The sequence below is a fragment of the Sardina pilchardus genome, chromosome 2 (assembly GCF_963854185.1).
Source record: "Sardina pilchardus chromosome 2, fSarPil1.1, whole genome shotgun sequence".
NCBI lineage: Eukaryota > Metazoa > Chordata > Actinopteri > Clupeiformes > Clupeidae > Sardina > Sardina pilchardus.
In genome coordinates this window covers 36,300,519-36,323,040 of record NC_084995.1, presented here as the reverse complement: position 1 = coordinate 36,323,040, position 22,522 = coordinate 36,300,519, and the positions used below count along the sequence as shown (strand labels likewise).

The following is a 22,522-nucleotide window of genomic DNA, read 5'->3' as shown; positions in this document are numbered from 1 at the left end:
TAATATGCATATAATCTTGAAGTTGTAATATCCTTAAATGGCACTTAATATCCTTAAGTGCCCTCTTAAACATTTTTTATTGTGTGTGGCAATAGGCAACTACTACAAAATGAAGGACATGCGTTCTGTCAAAGGTGAAAATATTTATTAATCATTCTATAAATAGAACAAAAGACAGTGTAAAACCTCTTTAAATTGATGTAATAAAGGTTACACAACATAAGATGAAGAAAAATAGTCAGGCTGCAGTTTTTAATGGTGCACCACATGACAGGCCCTTACTGAAGCCACACGGCCTAATGTAATGCCAGTTGTCTAGTTCCCAAGGTTTATGCTACAGTAAAGCAAATGGATAAATGAAAAGAGTCTTTTCCAAGACCCCAGTGAAGGATATAGCAAGTCAGCCACAAGGTTTATATTCCCCCCCCTCTGAAAATTCAAGTGCCAGAGTGCACTAATCTCTAAGTTTCAATTTCAAAAGTTGATCTGTACTCTGAGTCGGCAGGGACTTCATACATCTTCATATTTAAGACATACTTCCAGCATCTTGTTAAAACCATTGATATGTAGTGTTATGTAGGCCACAGGTTGAGATCTTGCAGTTACCTGACTGGAGAAAGTGCACTCAATACATGTGTTTGCAACATCAGGTGAGGTGCATTGAGACGAGCAGCATAGAAGTCCACCTGCATCCTGCCACCGGCTCTCCCGTACGCATCAGTGGGACTGGGACCGGGACGGGGGGGTCATACTGCCTTGTGCTTCTTCCCTCCGTCCTGCTCCACGGGCTTCTTTCTTTTCATGTCCACTCGTCCTGCGGGCAAACAACACTTGCAGTTAAACCTCCAGTCAGATGTGGCCCTCTCTCAGTGGGTGTGCTATGCGGTACTGGAACGGAACTCACCCCTGGCTGGGCTAGGCTGATGCTGGTGTTGGTGGTGATGCTGGTGCTGATGCTGGTGCTGATGCTGGTGCTGATGATGCTGGTGGTGATGCTGGTGCTGATGCTGATGTTGGTGCTGATGCTGGTGTTGATGCTCCACCTTGGGAGCGGGCCGCTCGGCTACAGAACTCCTGGAGCTCTGCTGGGATGAGGAGGAGGAGCCAGGGCGCGCTTCCTCCTTGCTCCTGTGCCCCTCTTCCAGGGCCAGCCCCTCGGTTTTCCCTACAGGACAGAAATGGGACACGTCAGGGTCAGGGACAGGGTCCAGATGGAGAAGCTTCTACCCAAACACGGTACACGACGAACAGGCACTCCTATCATAATCAGCCAAATGAACTGACTGTAATACATTCTAGTACATCAGTTCATTTGACATCAGTACTCTAGGATAATACACTAACCATGCGGAATGGATCATTTGATCAATAATAAGCAAAGACACAAGCAAAATTGAGAATTTAGTAAAAATATTATACTGTACCTTAAAAGATCCAGACATTTGCACTTTCAAAGCACAATAAGAACACACATCTCTTGTTAGTAAGATGCCATGCATGCGCTAGTCCTCACTCTTTGAGGTCACTTGACAAAACCCAAAATAAGCCAATGCCAGAAAACCAGTCACAACAAATACCATTACTGGGGAATGTGTCTTGGCCAAAAAACAGCAGAAACACTAACAGATTTACCTATGAGATATAGCTAAGAGTAACAATGTGGTCAAAACTATTTAAGGCACTGATTCTAAGTAGAAAATTCCACTATTTCCACTACAAGACAAAGAAACTCTCCCAAAGTAACTGTACTTGTAATACTAGTGCATTATTTAAAAGAACGGAACTTTAAATTCTCACTATGAAGAAAGGATAACCAAACTTGAAAACAGCCATTACGTGAAATCGGTTAAAACACAACGTTGACACATACCGTAACCAGTAAAAGCTGCTTCAATGGACTGGTTAAAGCATGCAAAAATTCTCACAGGAATGCATTTGTGAATGTCAGTGGATTAGATTAGATTTAGACACGGAATATCACACAGCAGCCAAAGCTCCCACATCCTCATAAAAAGGATGAAAGCCATTTATTGATGCCAAATTGTCTTACAAATTACACAAAAGTCCTTCTAGTCACGTATATATCACCACTTCGGATTTTAGAATGGTTATGTCATATTAACATTAACATTATTAACATTTGTTGGCATACATGCGTATATGAAAAAAAAAAGAAAAGAAGAAAAAACATTTTACTTAAAACTGCATATCATTACATTTCAATGACATACATAACATACATTTATACATAAAATAAATATAAATAAAAGAAAAAGACAATTTTTAAAGACATAGAAACGTTCATCCAATTCAATTAGTTTTCAACACTTGATGTAGTCATGTTCTTTTTTTTTTGTGTTAAATGCATGATGCACTCCTTTCCCTAAAGCACTACCCAAACTATCCCAGCATTTGCTCTTCACCCACCCATGAAAAAACTACTGTACAGCCAACAGACAAGAAGGAAATCCAGACAACTCCAGTGGTACAATGTCATGGTCCCAAAACTAAAGCAAATGCACTGACCACACACCCTGTGCTAAAACACTGACAGCTGTTCAAATAAATACATTAAACAGAAGTTCAGAGAAAATTAGGTCTTTCTTCTAAAAAGACCAGCCTAAAAAAAAAAAAATCAGATGTACATATCTCAGTACAATGCTTCTACGGATATAGATAGAGTTCAGGCAGAAGACCTCCTGTGGTCTTACTTATTATCCAATCGCAGGAGCTGTTCCTTACCATTAATGGTCACAGATCTTAACTGGCCGTCCTCTTCCACCTCCACCCGTTCCTGTCCATTCTCTATTATCCTGAGAGAGAGAAGGAGGGAGGGGGAGGGAGAGGGAGAGGGAGAGGGAGAGATGGGGGGGGTTGCAGACAGAGAGACAGACAGAGACAGAGCAACAGAGAGACAGACAGAGACAGAGCAACAGAGAGACAGACAGAGAGAGAGCAACAGAGAGACAGACAGAGAGAGAGCAACAGAGAGACAGACAGAGAGAGAGCAACAGAGAGACAGACAGAGAGAGAAAGAGAAGAACTGAGTGATGCTACTGATGAGCCACACACACCTTTTGTGACTACTCAATAGGGATGGGCATTCGATTACATTTTCTTAGTCGATCGACGGGAGAATTAATGATCGACTATCGGTTAATCATCAACTTTCTATACATTTAAAATGCAATGAAAATACAACAATACAGTGTGTTTGTTGCGTAGTGTGAGTCTTGAAGCAATGAAATCAATTTCACTGTGTGGCAACAATTAAACATTAGGTAGTGCCGGTAACTGATAATGGTGTCAAATATTGCCCCCGGCTGGTAAAATATTTAAATGTTGCCACACAGTGAAATTAATGTCATTGTTTCAAGACTCACGCTACGCAAAGCAACCTACAATAGCTTAATCGATAACAAATTTGTGACCGACGAAATCCTTAATGATCAATTCTCGATCGTCGATTAATTATGCCCACCCCTACTACACAAACATGCCAACTTCAAGAGGTCGATTGGATATTCCCGACATCTGAAATTGCTCACACGTCGGCATGCATCAACTACAAAGAGTAACCACGGGATAAAGCTATACCTTTTTGTGGTGATTTTCCTGCCGTTGACGAATTTGGTGGAGGTGGACACGGAGCGGAAGCCGCCCATGCCTCCGCCGCCGCCGCCCCCGCCTCCTCCGAAAGAGGTGGAGGAGAAGGAGGTGAAGCCTCCACCCATGTGCCCCATGTGCCCCATATGTCCCATGTGTCCCATGTGCCCCACGTGTCCTATTGCCCCAAAGGGAGAGAAGCCTGCAGGCAAAGAGAGAACACACTGTATAAGCACAGAACCAGAAAAGCCTGGACCCCCACTGAGAATCAAAGATTTTAGAGTGGAGCGGAGAGCTCAACAATCTTGGCCGAGAACAACTACGCAGGGTATCAAAATATCACACTGGTTTCTTCTGGGCTGCAGCTCTGTGTCACGGAGTCAGAAACTGTTCCAACTAAACTAAACTAAACTAAAAGTTCTTCTAGGCAACTAACTAGTCTGACGTCCTGCTCACTTGTGGCAATAGATGATGTGTTTCAGAATGGAGAATAAATGCAGGCGACACCACAGATCTTACTGGTTGATGAAACTGAACATTTACATTTCAACAGCATGCTGCACCATCTTTATAATCTCAAGCACCCGCTCACGCAAACTTTAACATGACCACTGAGATTGCTGTGGACAGGACTGCAAGCATTAGGTATCAAAACTCGGCCTCAAACAGCCATCTTTAGCTATGGAAGAGATATTCCATGACTGAATTGCCCCAATCCATTAATGTCCACCAAAAGTATTTAAAAAGAACCATCAACAGAACGGAGTCAAGTATCCTCACTTGGTTCAAAGGCTGAAAATCCTGCGCCAAACGGTGGAAATCCCCCGAATCCCCCGAAGAAGGGCCCTGCTGTCCGACTCCGACTCACGCCCCGATGGTGCCTCCGGCCACCAAAGAAGTCGTCGGCAAAGAAGTCGTCACCGAAAGGGTCTCCACCTGCCGTGGCCAAGAGAGAAAGCAGATACTTTTCACATACGGTCATGGGGCATACATGGGCCAGGATGACTCAGAGAGTGCCTCTCAATCTCTCTCCTCGATCCTCGGTCCTCCAGGCTCATTCGCACTGATCTATAACTAACACTGGATTGACTTTCCCTTTGTTGCCGACTTGCCGCCATATCGTTCTTTATCTAGATCAGTGGGAACGAGGACCGAGGAAGGAAGGGAGGATGTATAAAAAGTAGAGGTGGGCATAGATTAATTTTGTCTAGATTAATCTCACTGTAATCTTGAAATTAATCTAGATTAATCTAGATTAATTTTAGGTGCACCAGCACAAAATTTAGATGCACCCACATTTTTCATTGCATCGCCTTTAACGCTGAAAGGTCCCCTTTTTATTGCTGTCCTTTCATATAATGATTTTTTAACAACAAAAAGTCTAGAAAAAGCTTGAAACACAATAAAAGATTTTTTTCTTTACAAAATTATTGATATAAGCCTATTCTACATATTGAAATGTCTGATATTCATGACGGCACACTTTATGCATATTGCAGCCTACTATATAACAACTCTGCCTCTTTAATTCAGCTGTCTGCTTGAAACCTCAAAATGACTTTTTTCAGGCGCACTCTTAAACATTGGCGTTCGCGCTAAGATATCAAGGTGAAAGTGATCATAGCTTGCATGGTATAGACCCAGCTCCCAGCCCAACTTTGAGAATAGATTAACGCCGATATTTTTTTTATCGCCCGATAAGAGTTGCACGATAACGCAGCACGTTAACGCCGATAACGGCCCACCACTAATAAAAAGACAAATGAGAGGCACTGAGGGTCTTGCTGATCATGTAACACTCAGTACGTTGACATACACAGTGAAGTCAAGCTACAATTATAGCTTGACTAGGTCATTTCATTGGACTACTGTGCTTGTCCGAGTATAAAGGCAGGTGAGACTAATCAATTTATTACCCAAAGTATGCTCAGCTTGTTAGCATTTGGTTCAGGTTGATCTATTACGTCACAGATCAAAAAAATTGACAAACATATTAGCTGGCGAAAAATGTGCATATCAAGGTGACATGCATGTTATCCCTTGTGGTCAGAGTTACCGCTGCCTCTTCTGCCAATTCCTGGGCCAAAGCCTGGGGAGGGAGTTAGAGAGCATGCATAGAGCACCTAGTCCAGTATGGCTCCAACTGAACGTATACATGCAGGAATACGTCAACACCCAAACTCCATTATCTGGGTGTGTTGGTCTGACTTTGAAAAATGTAGTGCAATTTCAGTCCGACTAACATGCTTACATGTTCCACTTAGTACGATTAGAGTCAGACTAACATGGTCACACATATTTTAACAGTTTTAGTTGGACTAACACAACGATGCCATTTTTCTAACGGCATGTACAATCACTGACTCACCAAAGAAATCTGCAAATGGATCACGTCCCCCAAAGAATTCCCTGAACACGTCTTCTGGATTGCGGAATGTAAAGCCTCCAGTAAAGTGGTCACCATTGGAGTAATGTCCACCTGCTTAGAGAGACCACAGAACACCGTACAGAATAAATCACACGGATACTGTTCATTATAAAAGACACCATGAGAAAAGATTGTGTATTGTGTAGTTTAACTGACATACTGATGAGAATATTTACCTCTACCACCACCACCTGCTGTTAAGCCTTCTTTACCATAGCAGTCATATGTTTTTCTTTTGTTGGCTATAAAAGATGTATACCGTTAGTAAACTAGAGACAAAAACATCACACAATTCAAAATTACTACACAAGTTAAACTGAAGGGAATCATTACAGGAAGCACAAGAATAAGGACAAAGAATGTGAACAAAAGTCGTGTCAGTCCATCCAATTTTGTCTCATCGGTTGGCCAACAAGGTTGGCCACAGTCTCATGTACCTTAAGCTTGTTAATAATATGTGCAACTGTCGTCACTGGGAAATCAAGCTGCTTGGAGATGATCTGATAGCCTTTACCCAAAATGCTTGTCTGTAACTTTCTTTCTGATCCCCTCATGCAACTCTGATTTGCCTCAACTGTGAGTTCTCCGGTCCATAAAGAATTTAAATTTAAACTGTCAAACAAAATGTGGACTTTCAGGAGAGTTCCTACATACTGTATAACTGAACAACTGCCAATCTTCCGATTCTACAGGGAAGATAAAGCAAATTCTCAAAAGGTGCAGATGTAGCTAACTAGAGAGATATCAATCATTTCACTCTTGTATCTCTTGTGATTTTCAGTTCTTGTTCTGGTTAGAGACATTATTTGAGTTTACAGCCTACATTATTTTTAGAACAAAGAAACCACTTCTTTTTTTATTACTCTAACAGTAAAAACACAGCCAGATGGCATGGAGGATGGCATTTATTTATCATGATAAATAAATTACCTTTGAGACACCTCAGATACATGCTCGCCTTTGATATGTACAGTGCACCATTACTGAGCAGTGAAAATGAAACCAATAAATGCATAAAATGGAGATAGAGTTCAGTAATTCACAAAGGCAAACACAACCATCAACACACATCCATGCGTCTTCTGTACTACATCTAGAACATACCATCTGAAAGGACCTCATAGGCCTCTGAAATCTCCTTGAACCTTCGCTCTGCCTCATCCTTGTTGTCTGGGTTTTTATCAGGGTGCCACTTGAGAGCAAGTTTTCTGTATCTACACTCACAAAAAAACAAATACAAACATTATGTACCACAGTGTAATTGCGTCAACATAACAATGCCAAAGACAACTGTGGGGTCATAATGCACTTACGCTTTTTTAATGTCCTCTTGAGATGCATTTCTTTGCACGCCTAAAACATGGTAATATTCTCCCATGGTGCTGAGAAAATCTGAAGTTTGACCTCAGACAGCCTACAAAAATTGAATCACATTTTTAGAGAAAAGCTCAAGAAATGTGAAAAACATATGCATGTGCTTTTCAAAAACAGAGAGAGAAAGCATGCAGCAGATGAGTTGCTGACCACATAGATTTTTTGGATGGGATCAAAGAGGATATTTTGCAGCAAGGACAACAACCTGGTCAAATGATTACTGAAAGCCTGAAAAACACATTTTAAATCTACACAGCAAGACAGGACTTAAGCTTTCAATGGCAAATCTGTTACAGATCTAAGGCAAAAAACCCATTTAACACCAAACGAAGTCTTAGTCCATGGTAAGGATGCATAATGCTTTAATCCATGTCTGAATGAGAGGGGTCACAGTTCAGAAAACTAGAATAAATTTCCCATTTCGCCAAGGTAATATTCCTCTTAGGAAAAATACAAATCCATTAAGGAGCCACGTATTAAGACCCATCGCAATAGCTAGGTAACAGATAAGGTGACGTTACCTATACAAGCTGCAGAGATAGTAAGTATAAAACCTCTTGATCATTTCAAACGGTCCTTCTATGTAAATACCATAGTCTAATCAGGTGTTGCCCTTGATACAACAGAAGAAGTGCTAGCAAACATGACGATAACATTAGATTAAATTATCATACTAGCAGGCTAGTTTCCGAACTAGCATGGAATCTGCATTACTCGACCCACTTATCCTAAACGTTCTTGCTCACAAAATGTAATCAGAAGTTAATGCAGCTGCATGGTTCGTCAGCGTTTTGGTCAACATGAGACATTTAACACCAGTTGAAATACCACAGATAGCTTGAATGGCTGTCGAAAACGGTCATAACATGAACCTACTATTGATCACAGCCTACCTTTTCTCTGTGTAACGTTAGCTCGCTAACCCAATGCTAGCTAGCCAAATCGCTATCGGTGATGTGTTTACAGATGATGCCACAGCCTTACATGCTACGGACACAAGCAAGGAGGTATCAGACGTGTACCTTACCTGACCGTGCGGTTTAATGCTTTCTTTGGTCAGTTAATTTCTATCCAGTTTGTCTTAGTAAATACAATATGTATTTACTAATCTAGATACAAGTCATTTGCTTATACCGTTAGCTGCCTGTAATGCTGCTGAATCCCCGGAAATTCTACACATTGCGTTTGTTGTTTAAATCTGACGTCACGTCCTGTGAGGTCAGTGGTCATCTCTAAGGCCTTTTCTTTTAGGTCTATGCCTTTTCCCTATCTTTTACTGTCTATGCCTTATCCAAACTAACCCGGACCCCTTGGCCCACTCACTACCACTTCGTTTTGAAACGAATTTGACACTCTCACTACGGGGAAAAGTAAATTGACATCAGAGTGGGTTTCATTCAAAATGACTATCACAATACAATATACAAAACATACACTAGCCTACTCTCAAAAAGTTGGGGATATCTGGCTTTGAGTGAAATTGAATGTTTGAAAAATACTGAAACACTGCGCATTCAAAAGAGAAGGTCACATTAAGTTAACCTGTAAAGGTGGATTTTGGGCCACAATATGGCCTATAGCCTATGATGTCATCCCTCTTTGCTGCTCCTCATAAACACACACACATACCTGTATTCAGATATTTAGACAGGAAGCAAAGAAATTAACAAAGTCCACCACATATAGACACGGACACAAAACACACCAGGCTGCTAGATACATTAAGGTGCGGTGTGTGGAGCTGCATTTCATATATTATTTACATTAAAAACCCTGTAAACCAAAAAAATAGGAGAGAGAGAGAGAGAGAAATTATTTAACTATATGAAACTAAGTTTAAAAATCATGAACAAATGACCGGTAGCCTAGGCCTATACTCTGCTTTCAAATGCTGTGGGCAAGTCCATTGACTGATAGCCACACTGAATTGGAGAAAAGGTGCTGCACCTCTCAACTGCCCTACCACAGTGCAACAACCATTCTTTAGCAGCTGATTCAAATAACTCTTCGGCCAGAAAAACAATACTTAATGAAACATCTGTGGCCAGGTCACGAAATATGCATATTGTTAGCAATTTCACAATCCATGTAGTTTTCTATCCTGTACAATGTTTTTACAAACAAATCTCTATTTGGTAGAGGATTCTTAACATTCGGGTATCCAGAAAATACACCGATATAAAACCATGGCAAACACACTCTAAACCAGCTGATTCCAATTAGCACAATCTTTAGCCAGTAAATCAGTCAGTTGTTATCAGTAGTAGTAATTGATATCATCACCTGTGTTAAGAGCAGACAGATGGAATACATGGCAGGATTTTTACTGTCTGGGTGTTGTTCACCTTCTCACACTCAACTATGGGGATGAGCTATGTAAAGTGCAGAACTCATGACACCATCAATACTGTATTTTGGAACTGACAGCGCTTTGGTATTACATCTGTTAGCATGCTCATGAAGGCTGTTTTGTTGGTGATGCATTTTGTTGCATCTGAAACATCCAGCAAAACTGGGACAGAAGAGGATAACAGAAAACAATATCAACATTTTAGAGTGACCCGGCCAGAGCCCAGTCTTCAATCACATCAAGAATCTATGGAGGGAGCTACAGAGTTCAAACACTATAGTTCACATCCCAAAAAAACTAATTATAAGAACCATAATTTAGAAAGGTTATGAATAATTGAAGGCATACATGTATAAAAAGGTAGATAGCCTATATTCTTTTTAAATGTATACATCTAGTTCACTGACTTACTCATTAAAATGTTTGTAAGGGTAAAATTATATATATATTTTTAATCAAAATTCGGCAGGGGTAGGAATCATTTTGGCCTTAGCTGTCAATATGCAGAAAGAGATCTTTCAGTGCTTTTAGTGAGAATGGGATTGAATCATTGGATCAGTACCTTACTAAATGTTGCAGTAACTGCTGTGTAAATTGGATTGCCTGCTCTGTTTTTTCTCACTCTCACCACACGAGGGCCTGTACAGTATTGTACCTGTGCACTCTTCAAAGCCCATTAACAAGACATAAGTGTAAATATCTTGGGTTTGAGGTGGAATGAACAAAAGTGTGGTCTTAAGTTGCTATTTTATGCACCCCTTACAGACATGTATTCTCTCTCTCTCACTCACACCCACACTTTGACATTGTAATGTTTTCCCAGGTGTACAAATGTCTTATCAGTGAGTAAATGTGTGGACTAAAAACTACATTACACTGCCACAAAAGTGTTCCACCACATGCTGTTATCACTGCAAAAACCTTTTATTCTCAAATCATTATTCAGATATCTGCAACAGCAAACATGAGCTGACGAAATCTATGGTGACTAACTGAAGTCAAGGGAAATCATTCACAGTCAAATAATTTGACTAGTTCTATCTGAGAGGATGAGGAATGAAGATAATTCGAACATGACTATTTTTAGAAATTGCTACGGACATCACATTGAATTATGCTGCTATTAGCAGCTTTGACTCTCCAACTATATATTAAGCACTCAAACCAGGGAAAGGCAAACTGGGACACAGCAACACAATCAGGCCCTCTTTTTAATGAACAAGGCTGTGTGGAGAACTGGAGTCGTTATCTAAGTATCACTACAGGGCTCAAAATACATGTATTGACTGATAAGGGGATACAATCGAAAATATATCCTGAAAAAATTCAACACTTACCCCAATCATTTTCTAATGACAAATAAGATAAGATGAGCTTTATTGTCCCTCATGAGGAAAATGTATTTTAGTGGTACCATCGCTGCTACATCATATTAATAACATGCCTGTGACAAACATAAGACTAATACACTGTGAGGCTGTGACAAACATACATGTAAGACAGAGCAAACCATACAGTGACAACATACACAGCAGTCTGCTTTGTTAAATACACGGCCCCATTCCACAGACGCAAAGGTTGGACACCTCACCTCTCTTGCCCTGTCTCAATGCTTCCCCCTCTGTCTACACATAGTGGGGTAAGGCAATAACACAGTCCTTTTACCTCAATAGCCCTACAATCCAGTGTCAAAATATGCCAATAAATAGTTGTAAATAAATAAACAGATAAATAAGTAAAGCATGAATTCTGCAAGCATTAAAACACAGTAAATGGAATTGCCGGATCACCAACTATATGGTTTTGTGATGTTTTCTTACTTCCATTCTTTTTGTTCAAGAGCGTTACCGACGTTGAACGGAGAGCTTAAAACCGTTGCTCTTGTGACTAATAGCTCTAAACTGCCTCCCAGATGGTAATAATTCATGTTCAGTGTGTAAGATATGGGACAGTTCATCTAGGATTGTGTGTGCTTGGGTCACAGTGACCCTTTTAAAAAAATAGATTGAAGGGATGGGTATTCTTTCCTGCTCATCACCTTCATGGCTGTTTTCTCTAGTTTCTCTATTTTTGGTTTGAATCGTCTCTAAAGAGAGTCAAACCAGGCTGCCACTCCATACCTGATAAGACTTTCCAGAGCTAAGGAAGTCTCTGACCCAGTCTGGAGAGATGTTCAACATGCAGTCCATTTGAATGACCTGCCTATGTGAATGCCCAGCACCTGCTCAATTGTACAGCCACCAATGATGACTGAGTCTTGAGGATATTTATCCTGGAGAAGAGTCGTTTGGGACTTTGTTGCTAAGAGCTGCTTACATCTTGTGACAATGCGTCTTTAGCTGTGCTTTATATTCGCCTTTCACCAGGTTTTTAGAGGGAGATTTTTTTATCATGCGCCTGACCACACCTATATTTTAAACTGACACACCTGTGGTCCCAATGCCGAAAATTCCTCAGTAAGATATGAACAAGACTTACGTCACGTTTGGCGCCACATTGTACTGGGTGTACGATAGGGCCCATGATATTTACAAAGGCTGATGTGTTTTTTAAGTGCTTTTGAGCCAACATAGAAGTCAATGGTGAATAAAGAAAAAAAAAAAAACAATGGCCATTGTAACATCTCATACAAGGCAACTGTCATAGAAGGCTTCTTTAGACCAGTGAATCTCAAAAGAGGAAAGTAATCGAAGAGTATTACCAAAACAGTTTTTATAGGCATGACCCTTCATTTTGTGATTTTCACTTGTCACTTACATTTTGGTGGAAGCCAAATGTGTTGAGCTGATAGGTCATGAGGTTTCAGGTTCCTTTTCCCTCTACACCTATCCATGAAAATGTGGCTGGGAAAAAGATTATGAAATAGAAATAAATCTCATTATGGATCAGTAAGCAAGCATTAGTGCTAATTCCTGTACACATTTCCCATAAAATCCTCTTTTGCCAGTCGTTCAGTTCATGTACTCCATGTTTAAAGGGGAGTTTTCATGACTGAAGTCTCCTAGCATGAGCGATGTATTGTAAGTATTGAGGCTTAGAGCTTTCTCTGAGTGGTCCTTGGCTCTTGGGCAACTCTTCTTACTATTCTTGACTCCCTGGTCAGAAATCTCACGAGGAGCTCCTGTGCGTAGCTGGTTGATGATGCAGTGATGCTCCTTCCACCTGCAATGGAATGGCCCCGGTGCTGCTTGGAAGATTCTGAAGTTTTGAAATACATCTGTAACCAGTTCCATTGATACGTTTTGCAACAATAAGCTGAGAAGTTGCTAAGGTCTTGGGAGAGCTCTTTGCTTTTATCCATCATGAGATGTTTCTTGTGTAACGAAAAAACTTTTTTATTGTCCATACAGTATGTACCAATATTAATTTACACAGATAGGAGGTACAATTACTTTCTAACTACTTACAGATTTCAGCTGGTTCATTGCCTATCCTTGCCTTGGTGTACAGCTTTTCCTTATCATGTTCAATACATTTTTTCCTGTCTCATTTCACTTTATTAAACATAACTCAACTTTATTGTTTAGATTTCTTTAAATTTCATGTGAATTGCCTCATTGGAAATATACTTACTGAAAGAAATGTTGACGCGATACTCTGCCCCTTTTCCTCACCCTTCCCATAAATGCAAATGCATTAGTAAGAAAAGTGCAGCTTGCCCGACAGATCTCCTGTGCTTGTCACACTGCATTTTCAGTCAAGTGTGGTCTGTTGGTACATAACGATGCCATGATGTGAAGTGCACATAAAGCATGAAACAGATGCTAATGTTTCAGTACATAAGCTTTTCAGTACGACAAAATATGTCCAAAGTGGATGGTGGACATATCACAACAACAAACATTATTGTGTATGATTCTGTGTTACTTAAATATTACTTGGGAAATATTTTTCATACATCATGAACCATAACCTACGAAAAATATACAAAGTTTACCAAATCTTCAGCATGAAGTGTGATGGCAAACTGAATATATATATATAGCAACAGTAACACAACCAGAGAAACCAATAAACAAGCATGCAAGTAGAATGCGGAAACATGGGAAAACATCAGAAACAAGTCATCAAAGTGGGAGAGGAGTGATACATGATTATGACGTCAACAGATTTGCCAAATGGCTAACGGCTATTGTGAGGCATGCTTTTTTGGCAGCCTTTTATTTTGGCACAGTCATGGTGAGCATAGTGCAATTATAGTTTCGCCTTTAAAAAAGCCTTTCTGTCTAATCACTATTTAAGTAGCTTTGCACAGCAAACTGTGATGTCAGGTAAGCATTCCACTGCAACAATTCTCCATTGTAACAGTCTGATGTGTCACTTGATATTTGGACCAGGAAAAAAGGGAAGCAGGCTAAGACAAGTTATGAAAAATATCAACTCTAATGCGGGTGAAATTACCAGAGATGTGGAAATACTACAGCAGAACATGAGTGCAGGCTAATTTCCAAGGCAGTGGTGGCTGCTGCTGTTTACATACAGTCTGTAGCACATCCGTATCAATCATATGTTCCTCATGGCATGGATTGCAAAACATTTTATGCATTTAAGACAAATATGTGTACATTAAATAATAATGTTCAATCCCTGATAAGTAATGAATAGACATTCATAATAGTTAATCTTCCATTTGACTTGGATGGACCACTATGGATGTGTTCTCACTATGTCTGAAATGGGATCAAGGGCCTATACTGTACGTCAGTTGGACTGGAGTGTTGCCATTATATCCTTATAATGTTTTGGATATATGCTCCACAGTATAATAAGCCATAAATACAGACCAAATGAAACCATCTTACGACTGACTTGTGCTAATGACTTCTCCCAACTCTGAGTAAGAAGAAAACCATTTCCCATGCATTCGTAGCGCACTATTACAGCTTTGTGCGTTGGTTTATCCTTCAAGCAGAGCTTTGTTTGAATTCCTTACACATTTATAATCTCCTTTCCATGTTTCATGTAATTAGAGTGAAAACAATGTATTAGTCTGAAGAGATCAGGCGTTCTGTGGCACATTCTCCAAGAAAAACAACAGGAGAAAGAGAGAGAGAGAGACAGATAGAGACAGAGACAGAAAGAAAGAGAGAGAGAGTGAAGCATACAAAGCTGTGAGGGACACTAAACTATTTCTGACAGAATATATTTTGCAGGCGTACACAACCATGTGCTCCTCCTCTCCTTCTGGACATTGCTTGCAGACATGCACATGTTTCCTGAGCATGAAACAGAACCACTCTGATTTTTTAAAATAATATGGAACAAACGGACATACTTTTCCAAAATAGTTTGTAACTATTTCCAGTAACGTGTCAAGTCACGTGAGAAGACGTGTCAAGACGTGCTAACAAGTGGCATTTTAATCCATATTTCACATCTCATGGTGACTTTTTCACACCTTCCAAAACGACCTGACCCTTCGCTCTGCATACAGCCAAACAATTCGTTAAACAATTAGACTAATGGCCCCAGCCGTGGCGCAACTGGCTGGGGCACCTGCACCGCACGCCGGCGACCCGGGTTCGATTCCCGCCCCGTGGTCCTTTCCGGATCCCACCCCAGCTCTCTCTCCCACTCACTTCCTGTCATTCTCTCTACTGTCCTATCCAATTAAAGGCATAAAAAGCCCAAAAAATAATCTTAAAAAAAAAACAATTAGACTAATGAAAATGGAGGTTCTCCTTTTTGAAGTTTGTTCTCCTTTGTTGTTTTACTGAGCAACTTGTCCTGCTAAACTGATATTGAAGAACAGCAGCAGGGACGCTACTATAGAGGGGCAACCATTGGTGGGTACTTTGTCTTACACTGCACCAAAATATGGGCCTCACAGATAACATGTGAATATTAACACAGGGTTCACACTCTAAGTCGGACGTAACTGAATTCCCATTACCTACTATGAATGAATCGTACAATATACTGACCAACGATGTCATAGTAGTCGCGTAGCTAGCGTTCATGAATCTTTGACTTGTTTTAGAGTGGGAAATGAATCTAGGAAAAAAATCTCTGCACATGGATCCATGCAAAAAGAGTGTTTTACTACCAAGCTTTCGGTCCTTAGACCTTCATCAGGGCATTGCACACCACCACATACAGAGTGGGAAATGAATAAATGGGCATTGAATACACAAAGCTGGGCTAACCACAAGCACTCAAGCAAGCAATAAAGCTAATTACCAGATATCCACCAATTCTGCATGGAAATATATTTGCATCAATGTATTTTGGCAGGTAAATGTTAAACTCCTTCAACAAAATTCCCTGATATTCTATGACTTTTATCCTACAAATGATAAAATTCCCTGATATTCCATGTATGGAATAGATTTTTTCAAGTTTCCATGATATTACAGAAATTCCATGACCCATGGGAGCCCTGTTAACAGTATGTCCGAGCAGAGCACCTCACTATTCACCTCACAGAGCAATCCAATACCAAATTCTTAAAATCATACTCCATCAAAACAGGATCTTCTGATTTTGAAATACACATAATTTATAGACTGAACAATGAAAGAGATCTTGGTTTTCACTAACTGATCCACATTACTGTAGGTTAGCGCAGGGTAGGTTAACTACTTGATACTTCTGGTATACTACTTCAAATGAAGAGCCAATTACTAAATTGCTTGTCCACAGAAGACAGCGTAAATCAGGGAATGCACTGACCAAAAATGGCCTCATTTTGATTATCCATGATCATTATTCTTCACTCGATAAACACTGTTTTGCAAATTTTGAAGCTCTTGGGGTTTTCCTCTCAGTATTTCAAGCATGAACTGAAATCTGTGTCACACTGACCTATTAGGAAGCACAGGACATTTGTTAGCGATACTTCAGCCAATTACTGCCAAGCAGAGTTGGAAATTATGGAAATATGTGCACAAGTCATCATTTTCATATGAATACCTAAACTATGGCCAAAAGTACTCACGCACAGGGTGCAAGGACATTGGCAGCTGCATATTCAGCACAGTGGCTAGTCTCAGATGACATGAATAGGTTTTATTATAGGATGCGAGACTCACCGGAACAGGGATCAAATCATTTCATTCACAACGAAGGCATGTCCCTTTAAAAACATTGCGGGTTGAATACAGTATGGGGGATAATATTCTGTTTCAAAAGGTTAAGGCCAACTTGACTTTTTTTTGTATAAGAATTTTGTAATGTTATAGAGAGGTAAGGATTCAAAGATTAGGGCAACTGCAAGTACAGTCTATACAATCACCTTTTGTGCTCCAAAAGGGAAGGAGTCCTTGTCTCCTCACGATTCAATATTACCACAGTCCAAGTAAAACAGGAGCTGTGTAATGTGAGATTGGGTTATTCATTCAAACCAGGCTTAAACGCAGATTGCTTAAATAATTGGAGGGTTACTTCTGAAATCACTACCATACCCTTTGCGCTGTGTGCATGTGGAACCATATCATACAACAAACAATTCAGATGACAAAACAGATGATACCCTAACTATCAAGTAAAGCAAAGCATATCACCACCAGGGGGAGGTGGATAACCACCAAACCACATACTGCTTCAGCCCTTTAGATTGTCTTATATGGTCTAGCTGAAGTGAATTAAAAGGGCTGGCCAGTCACTTCTCTGTGAGATCAATAGCCTGCAGAGTGTGTGCTGGCCAATCTATTCATTCTAACAACAAGTTTTACTCCAACTGACATTCGAGAGTCAAAAGGTCAAGTACATGCTACAAGATCTTTGTTAACGGTTACATGAATAACAGGAGATAGGCAGACAGCGAGAGGATTGCCAGTGGCAATCTCAGTCAAGTGACCCAAAGTCAGGTGAAATCTTTACGGGTGTGAAACATTTATGCACTTGCTTGAAACGTTCTGTTCATGCAAACATGTGGTTATGGGTATTATAACGGAGTGACCTTAACTGCACTGTGAACACAGACCTTTTTGTTTTTTCTTCCTCTATTAGGTATTAGTGATGGAGGAATTTGAGACATGTTAACAACCTTATTTACACTAAAAATGGTGTATGATTTACACAGTGACGTACCAAAGATTATACAGTTATTTATTTTCATGTTTAATGAACCGAAAACCAATAGCCTAGACAACCACCATTTTCATCATGTTATAAAATAATGCTGATGAGCAAGTACATTCAACTGCTTTCATGTTAATGGAGAACTTACATTTAATCATAATGTAAATACATTTCACATGGTGCCTAGGAGCCTCTCAATTGTTTTAATAAGATCTTGACCCTTTGGCAAATGCTGACTAAAATTAGACTGGGATTCTGAGAACCAGGTGACTAACACAGTGCTGTGCCCCATTAGGTCTACACACTCAATGTAGAGTATCTGAAGATCACACCAGACATGCTTAGAGAGAATGTGCTGACATATTTCAAACAGAGTTCTAAACTCTTATATGTATTAATCTGTAGAACTGTTTTTCCCCCCATCCTCTACAGCTCTGGCATAGTCTTACTGTAAGTATCAAGATCGTTACTCAAGTTTGTCCTCAGAATCCTCACGTTATTGTAGGCTTGTGTATGTGAAAAACAAAAACAAAACAAATAACTGCAAATAACTGTCCATTTTATACCATCAACCACCCAAATGTCACTTTTAAAAATAAAATACAGGATTTCCTCCCATTACCTTAACTGAAAGTTCTCTTTCCTTTCTGACTCAGGCGTACACGATGAACATCAATAATATGGTTTGTATGTCTGATCCAACACATTCAAATGCTACATGCCAGAGCTGACACTTCCTGGCACTGGTAAGTGGAGGGACATTAAGTAGGCGAGTTTATTTCACAATTAAGTTGGGTTTTTTGGTGTCGGCCATACATGTCAGAATCAAAGGTCTCCCTGACATAGATGGCAATTAGACCACCTTCCACAATAGAGGTGAAGGGAGATGCCCCTCTACTGTCTGTAATCACGATATCAGGGGATGGGGATAGAAGACACACATAGCGGACACCTAGGCACTAGCCCAGTGCTCTCTCTGCCTGCTGACATGCCAATAGCTAACTAAAGCCTGCTGGTGAGGGCCGAGGGTAAGCTGTACTCTGGACCCTGACACATTTTATCTCTCCGCTTCGCTGATGTACAGACCATTTTGTACTCACTATTAGACAACATCAAAGCCTAACCAGTCAGGCCAGTCAGAAGATAGATAACTTCATCTTAATTCTTCAGTTGGTGATCACTCGTCTTTGATAACTGAAGCTAAACCAGAAATACCTCTCTGGAAGCAGCTACAGTGTGAACACTTAACTTTGCTTTGAATCTGCCATTTTAATGGATCTTAAAAAACTATGATGTTACAGGTGTAATAAATGCATACGTTTAAATATTTTTTTTTATTTTCACTAATAAATTTGCAAAACAAAATCTAATGAGGAAAAAAGAAAATCTGTAGCTAATATTGTCTCATATGTTGTAGACACTGAGGCATTAAGCAAATGAGCTTGGTCAAGCCGATGAGTTCTCCTCCTCCTCATACTGTAATACATGGGATACAGCAATCTCTTGGTGAGTTTAGCCACCCTCCCTAGCACTAACCCATAAAACAACCCTAAGTCATACGTGTCTCGAACTACAACTCAAATGCGCTCTATCGGTCTTACCCCGGAGAGGTCGCTGCGCTGATGCACCTGCTTCGGTAGCATTCGCTGGACTACTACATCGACCCAACGCGGATAGGTGGGGGCGCCAGAACTCCGGGAGTGGATACCGATTGTGATCCACAGAAAGCCAAATAATGCGACCGAAAGTAATGGTGCTTTTCAGGAAAATTGTACTGTGCGGATTCGTCTACCTATTTTTTGTTTCCTGTGGACTGGCTTGTGGTCCTGGCAGAGGTTATGGCAAACGGAGACACCCGTCAAAACTGACGCCGTTAGCGTACAAACAATTCATTCCAAACGTCGCGGAGAAAACCCTCGGGGCTAGTGGCAAATTCGAGGGCAAGATCACAAGAAATTCAGAGCGATTTAAGGAACTCACTCCAAATTACAACCCCGACATTATCTTTAAGGATGAGGAAAATACCAATGCAGACCGACTCATGACACAGGTGGAGATAAGTTATGAGGACGAAAATCTCGAGATGCGATGTCATCTCTATCAAAAATACTTGTCACTGTCATATTTATGGAAAGAATCTGAGTAACTATTGAGCTAGATCATGAATATAAATTAAATTGATTATGATTATATGGTTGTCGATTAAAAACTTTCTTTGCGCGTCTTATGCGTCATGTGCGCAAGCATCCCATGGATAACCTGTTCCGAGAGAAGTCCCTCTGTAACCTGTCATCAGTCACTTATCGTTCAACTTCAGTACAATGATGATTAAACTGTCACGTATGTAATTAGCACTTGTTACAAAGTGTGAGCTGTCGATATTTCGTTCAGGATAGGCTTATCTGTCAACTCTCAAGTTTTTTTAATGGCATTACCTCGACCCGACCAGCTAATCCGTGATCGTGGGAATTTAAACCAGAAATGTATATTAATTCTGTGGCCAGCCTATTTGTAAACCCAATTTCATCACGAAAGCAGCTGAAAAATACAAAAAGATGTTAACTGACGGTTGGTTTATTCGACAGAGGAGGTGTGTCTCCTACAATGTAGGCTAAATGCCAGTATCACATCAGACACATACGGTAATCCTTTTTGTTGTCTTTTCAGTGGACAATCATGTATGTCTTACTCATTTAGGCTACCTCTACCGAGACGGCTGCCCTGGCTCCTTGTAGCACACCAACTGTAAACTTGCTTCAATTTTCAGCTCCACTTGCTTTGTTATCGATCCGTGGGCTTTACATTTACATATGACCCCAAGGCACTGAACTGTAAGAAACAAACCATGACGTGCAGTTAACTTTGTTATGGTTCACATTAATCTCATGTGCTGCCCTCAGTATTCTTTCCTCAATGCCCAAAGTTGGGGTGGACGCACAGCTGTAAATGACCGACCCGAGACATAGACATATCAAGAGACTACAATACCAAATTCGATGCGGTCGACTCATTGCAGTCAGAAAAAAGCCAACACGCTTTTCTTTTCATGCGTACTTCCGCAGTCGAGGCCTATTTGATACAAATGTGTCCATGCGCACTATATTGGTTTCTGCAGAGAACCCATGGTGTTTGACAATGACAGCTAATTTAAACTTGTTTTGCGCGACGCGCAGACATAACAAAAAAGGTTTACAAACAAACTATCTGGTCGAGTCACAATACACAGGCTAGGCTACACAACCCAGACTTGTTGTGGCGGTGATGGATGCTATCCTTCCTTACAGTACTAACATTAAACCCTTTCCCTTCATTTAGCGATGTAAAGAAAAACTGAATTCGTTGGCCATTTCAGTCATGAACCAGTGGCCAGGAGTTTTATTGCGCGTCACGGAGGGCTGGGATGAAGATGGACATCATTTCGACGAGTCATTGCACTATGAGGGACGTGCCGTAGACATCACCACTTCAGACAGGGATAAAAGCAAATATGGAATGCTGTCGAGGCTTGCCGTGGAGGCTGGATTTGACTGGGTCCATTACGAATCTAAAGCCCATGTGCACTGCTCAGTTAAAGCAGGTAAGTCTATGTCAATTTTAATCAGGGCTGATTAAGCTATTGAAGGTGCCTTTGCCTTTCCACTGAATTAGCTAATGTGCCAAATTCATTCTCTTCTCATATCTATTCTCTGCTCTAAGAATGTGACTGGATCATTGGCTTCCTGATTAAATGATTTTGAAATGCCACCTTCTGAAGGAGTGTCTCTGACTAATCAAGTTGGTCTATAACTAGAAAAAAAAGACAATGACCAATGGTTAGACTTTAACTTGGAGTAGCTTGATTCTATAAAAGTTAGTAAGATTTTGTTGTTTTACCCAACATGTCTTTTCCAACAGAAAACTCAGTGGCAGCTAAATCGGGAGGGTGCTTCCCTGGATCATCCTTGGTCACGCTCAGGGATGGTACAACAAAGTACATCAAAGACCTTAAGTTGGGTGACAAGGTCCAGGCTGCAGACGAACAGGGGAACATCGTGTACAGTGATTTTCTCATGTTTATAGATCAAGACACTCAAACACAGAGGCTATTTTATGTCATTGAAACCTCAGAGCCGAAAAAAACACTCAGACTAACAGCTGCCCATCTGATTTTCACTTCAAGTTCAACGGACAATTCAGAAATGTTGATAACGTATGCCAGTAAAGTAAAGCCTGGTCACAAAGTGTTTGTCTTCGACGAGGCTGTAGGTAAACTGAAGGCGGCCACCGTGGAAAGGATTTACACTGAGGAGTACCACAGTTCTTTCGCTCCAGTAACTGCACATGGGACCATACTGGTTGATCAAGTGCTGGCATCTTGTTACGCTGTGATAGAGTCTCACACATGGGCACACTGGGCTTTCGCACCTCTTCGACTGACCTATCGATTCACATCGTTATTTCTGTCCACGGGAGGATCGAACATTACCTATCAAGGGGACGGGGTCCACTGGTACTCAAAGATGCTGTTCCATGTGGGGATCTGGCTACTGGACAATGATTCATTCCACCCATTGGGAATTTTGAACTGGAGCTAAAAAGACCAAATGACAGAATCAACAAATGGTATTCATTTATAAAATCAGGACGGGGCAGTTTAGACAGAACATGGTTCCTTAAAAAATCTTTCTATTTGAGGGATTTAACTCAAGATCATAAATGGAATGAAATACCGGCAAGCTGACCTGGTCATATCAAGATTGAAA

At 40.6% G+C, this 22,522-nt stretch overlaps 2 protein-coding genes across 3 annotated transcripts; one reads left to right on the top strand and one right to left on the bottom strand.

The window, feature by feature from the left end:
* Positions 1 to 123: 123 nt before the first annotated feature.
* On the bottom strand, positions 124 to 8,578 carry dnajb6a (DnaJ heat shock protein family (Hsp40) member B6a). 2 transcript variants are annotated; one of them, XM_062529128.1, is made up of 10 exons: positions 8,436 to 8,578; positions 7,348 to 7,448; positions 7,139 to 7,248; positions 6,211 to 6,276; positions 5,975 to 6,088; positions 4,387 to 4,542; positions 3,598 to 3,808; positions 2,743 to 2,813; positions 905 to 1,165; positions 124 to 814 (listed from the first exon to the last, which is right to left on the bottom strand). In XM_062529128.1, the coding sequence occupies exons 2-10, from the start codon at positions 7,410 to 7,412 to the stop codon at positions 747 to 749; spliced, it is 1,122 nt and encodes a 373-aa protein (XP_062385112.1). In that variant the 5' UTR covers positions 7,413 to 7,448; positions 8,436 to 8,578; the 3' UTR covers positions 124 to 746. The 2 variants fall into 2 exon arrangements, with proteins under 2 accessions (XP_062385112.1, XP_062385120.1); XM_062529136.1 differs by having other exon boundaries at positions 8,541 to 8,560.
* A 10,952-nt stretch (positions 8,579 to 19,530) lies between these two features.
* Positions 19,531 to 22,354, top strand: shhb (sonic hedgehog signaling molecule b). Its single transcript, XM_062529119.1, has 3 exons — positions 19,531 to 19,830; positions 21,096 to 21,357; positions 21,675 to 22,354. The coding sequence occupies exons 1-3, from the start codon at positions 19,531 to 19,533 to the stop codon at positions 22,352 to 22,354; spliced, it is 1,242 nt and encodes a 413-aa protein (XP_062385103.1).
* The last annotated feature ends 168 nt before the right edge of the window (positions 22,355 to 22,522 follow it).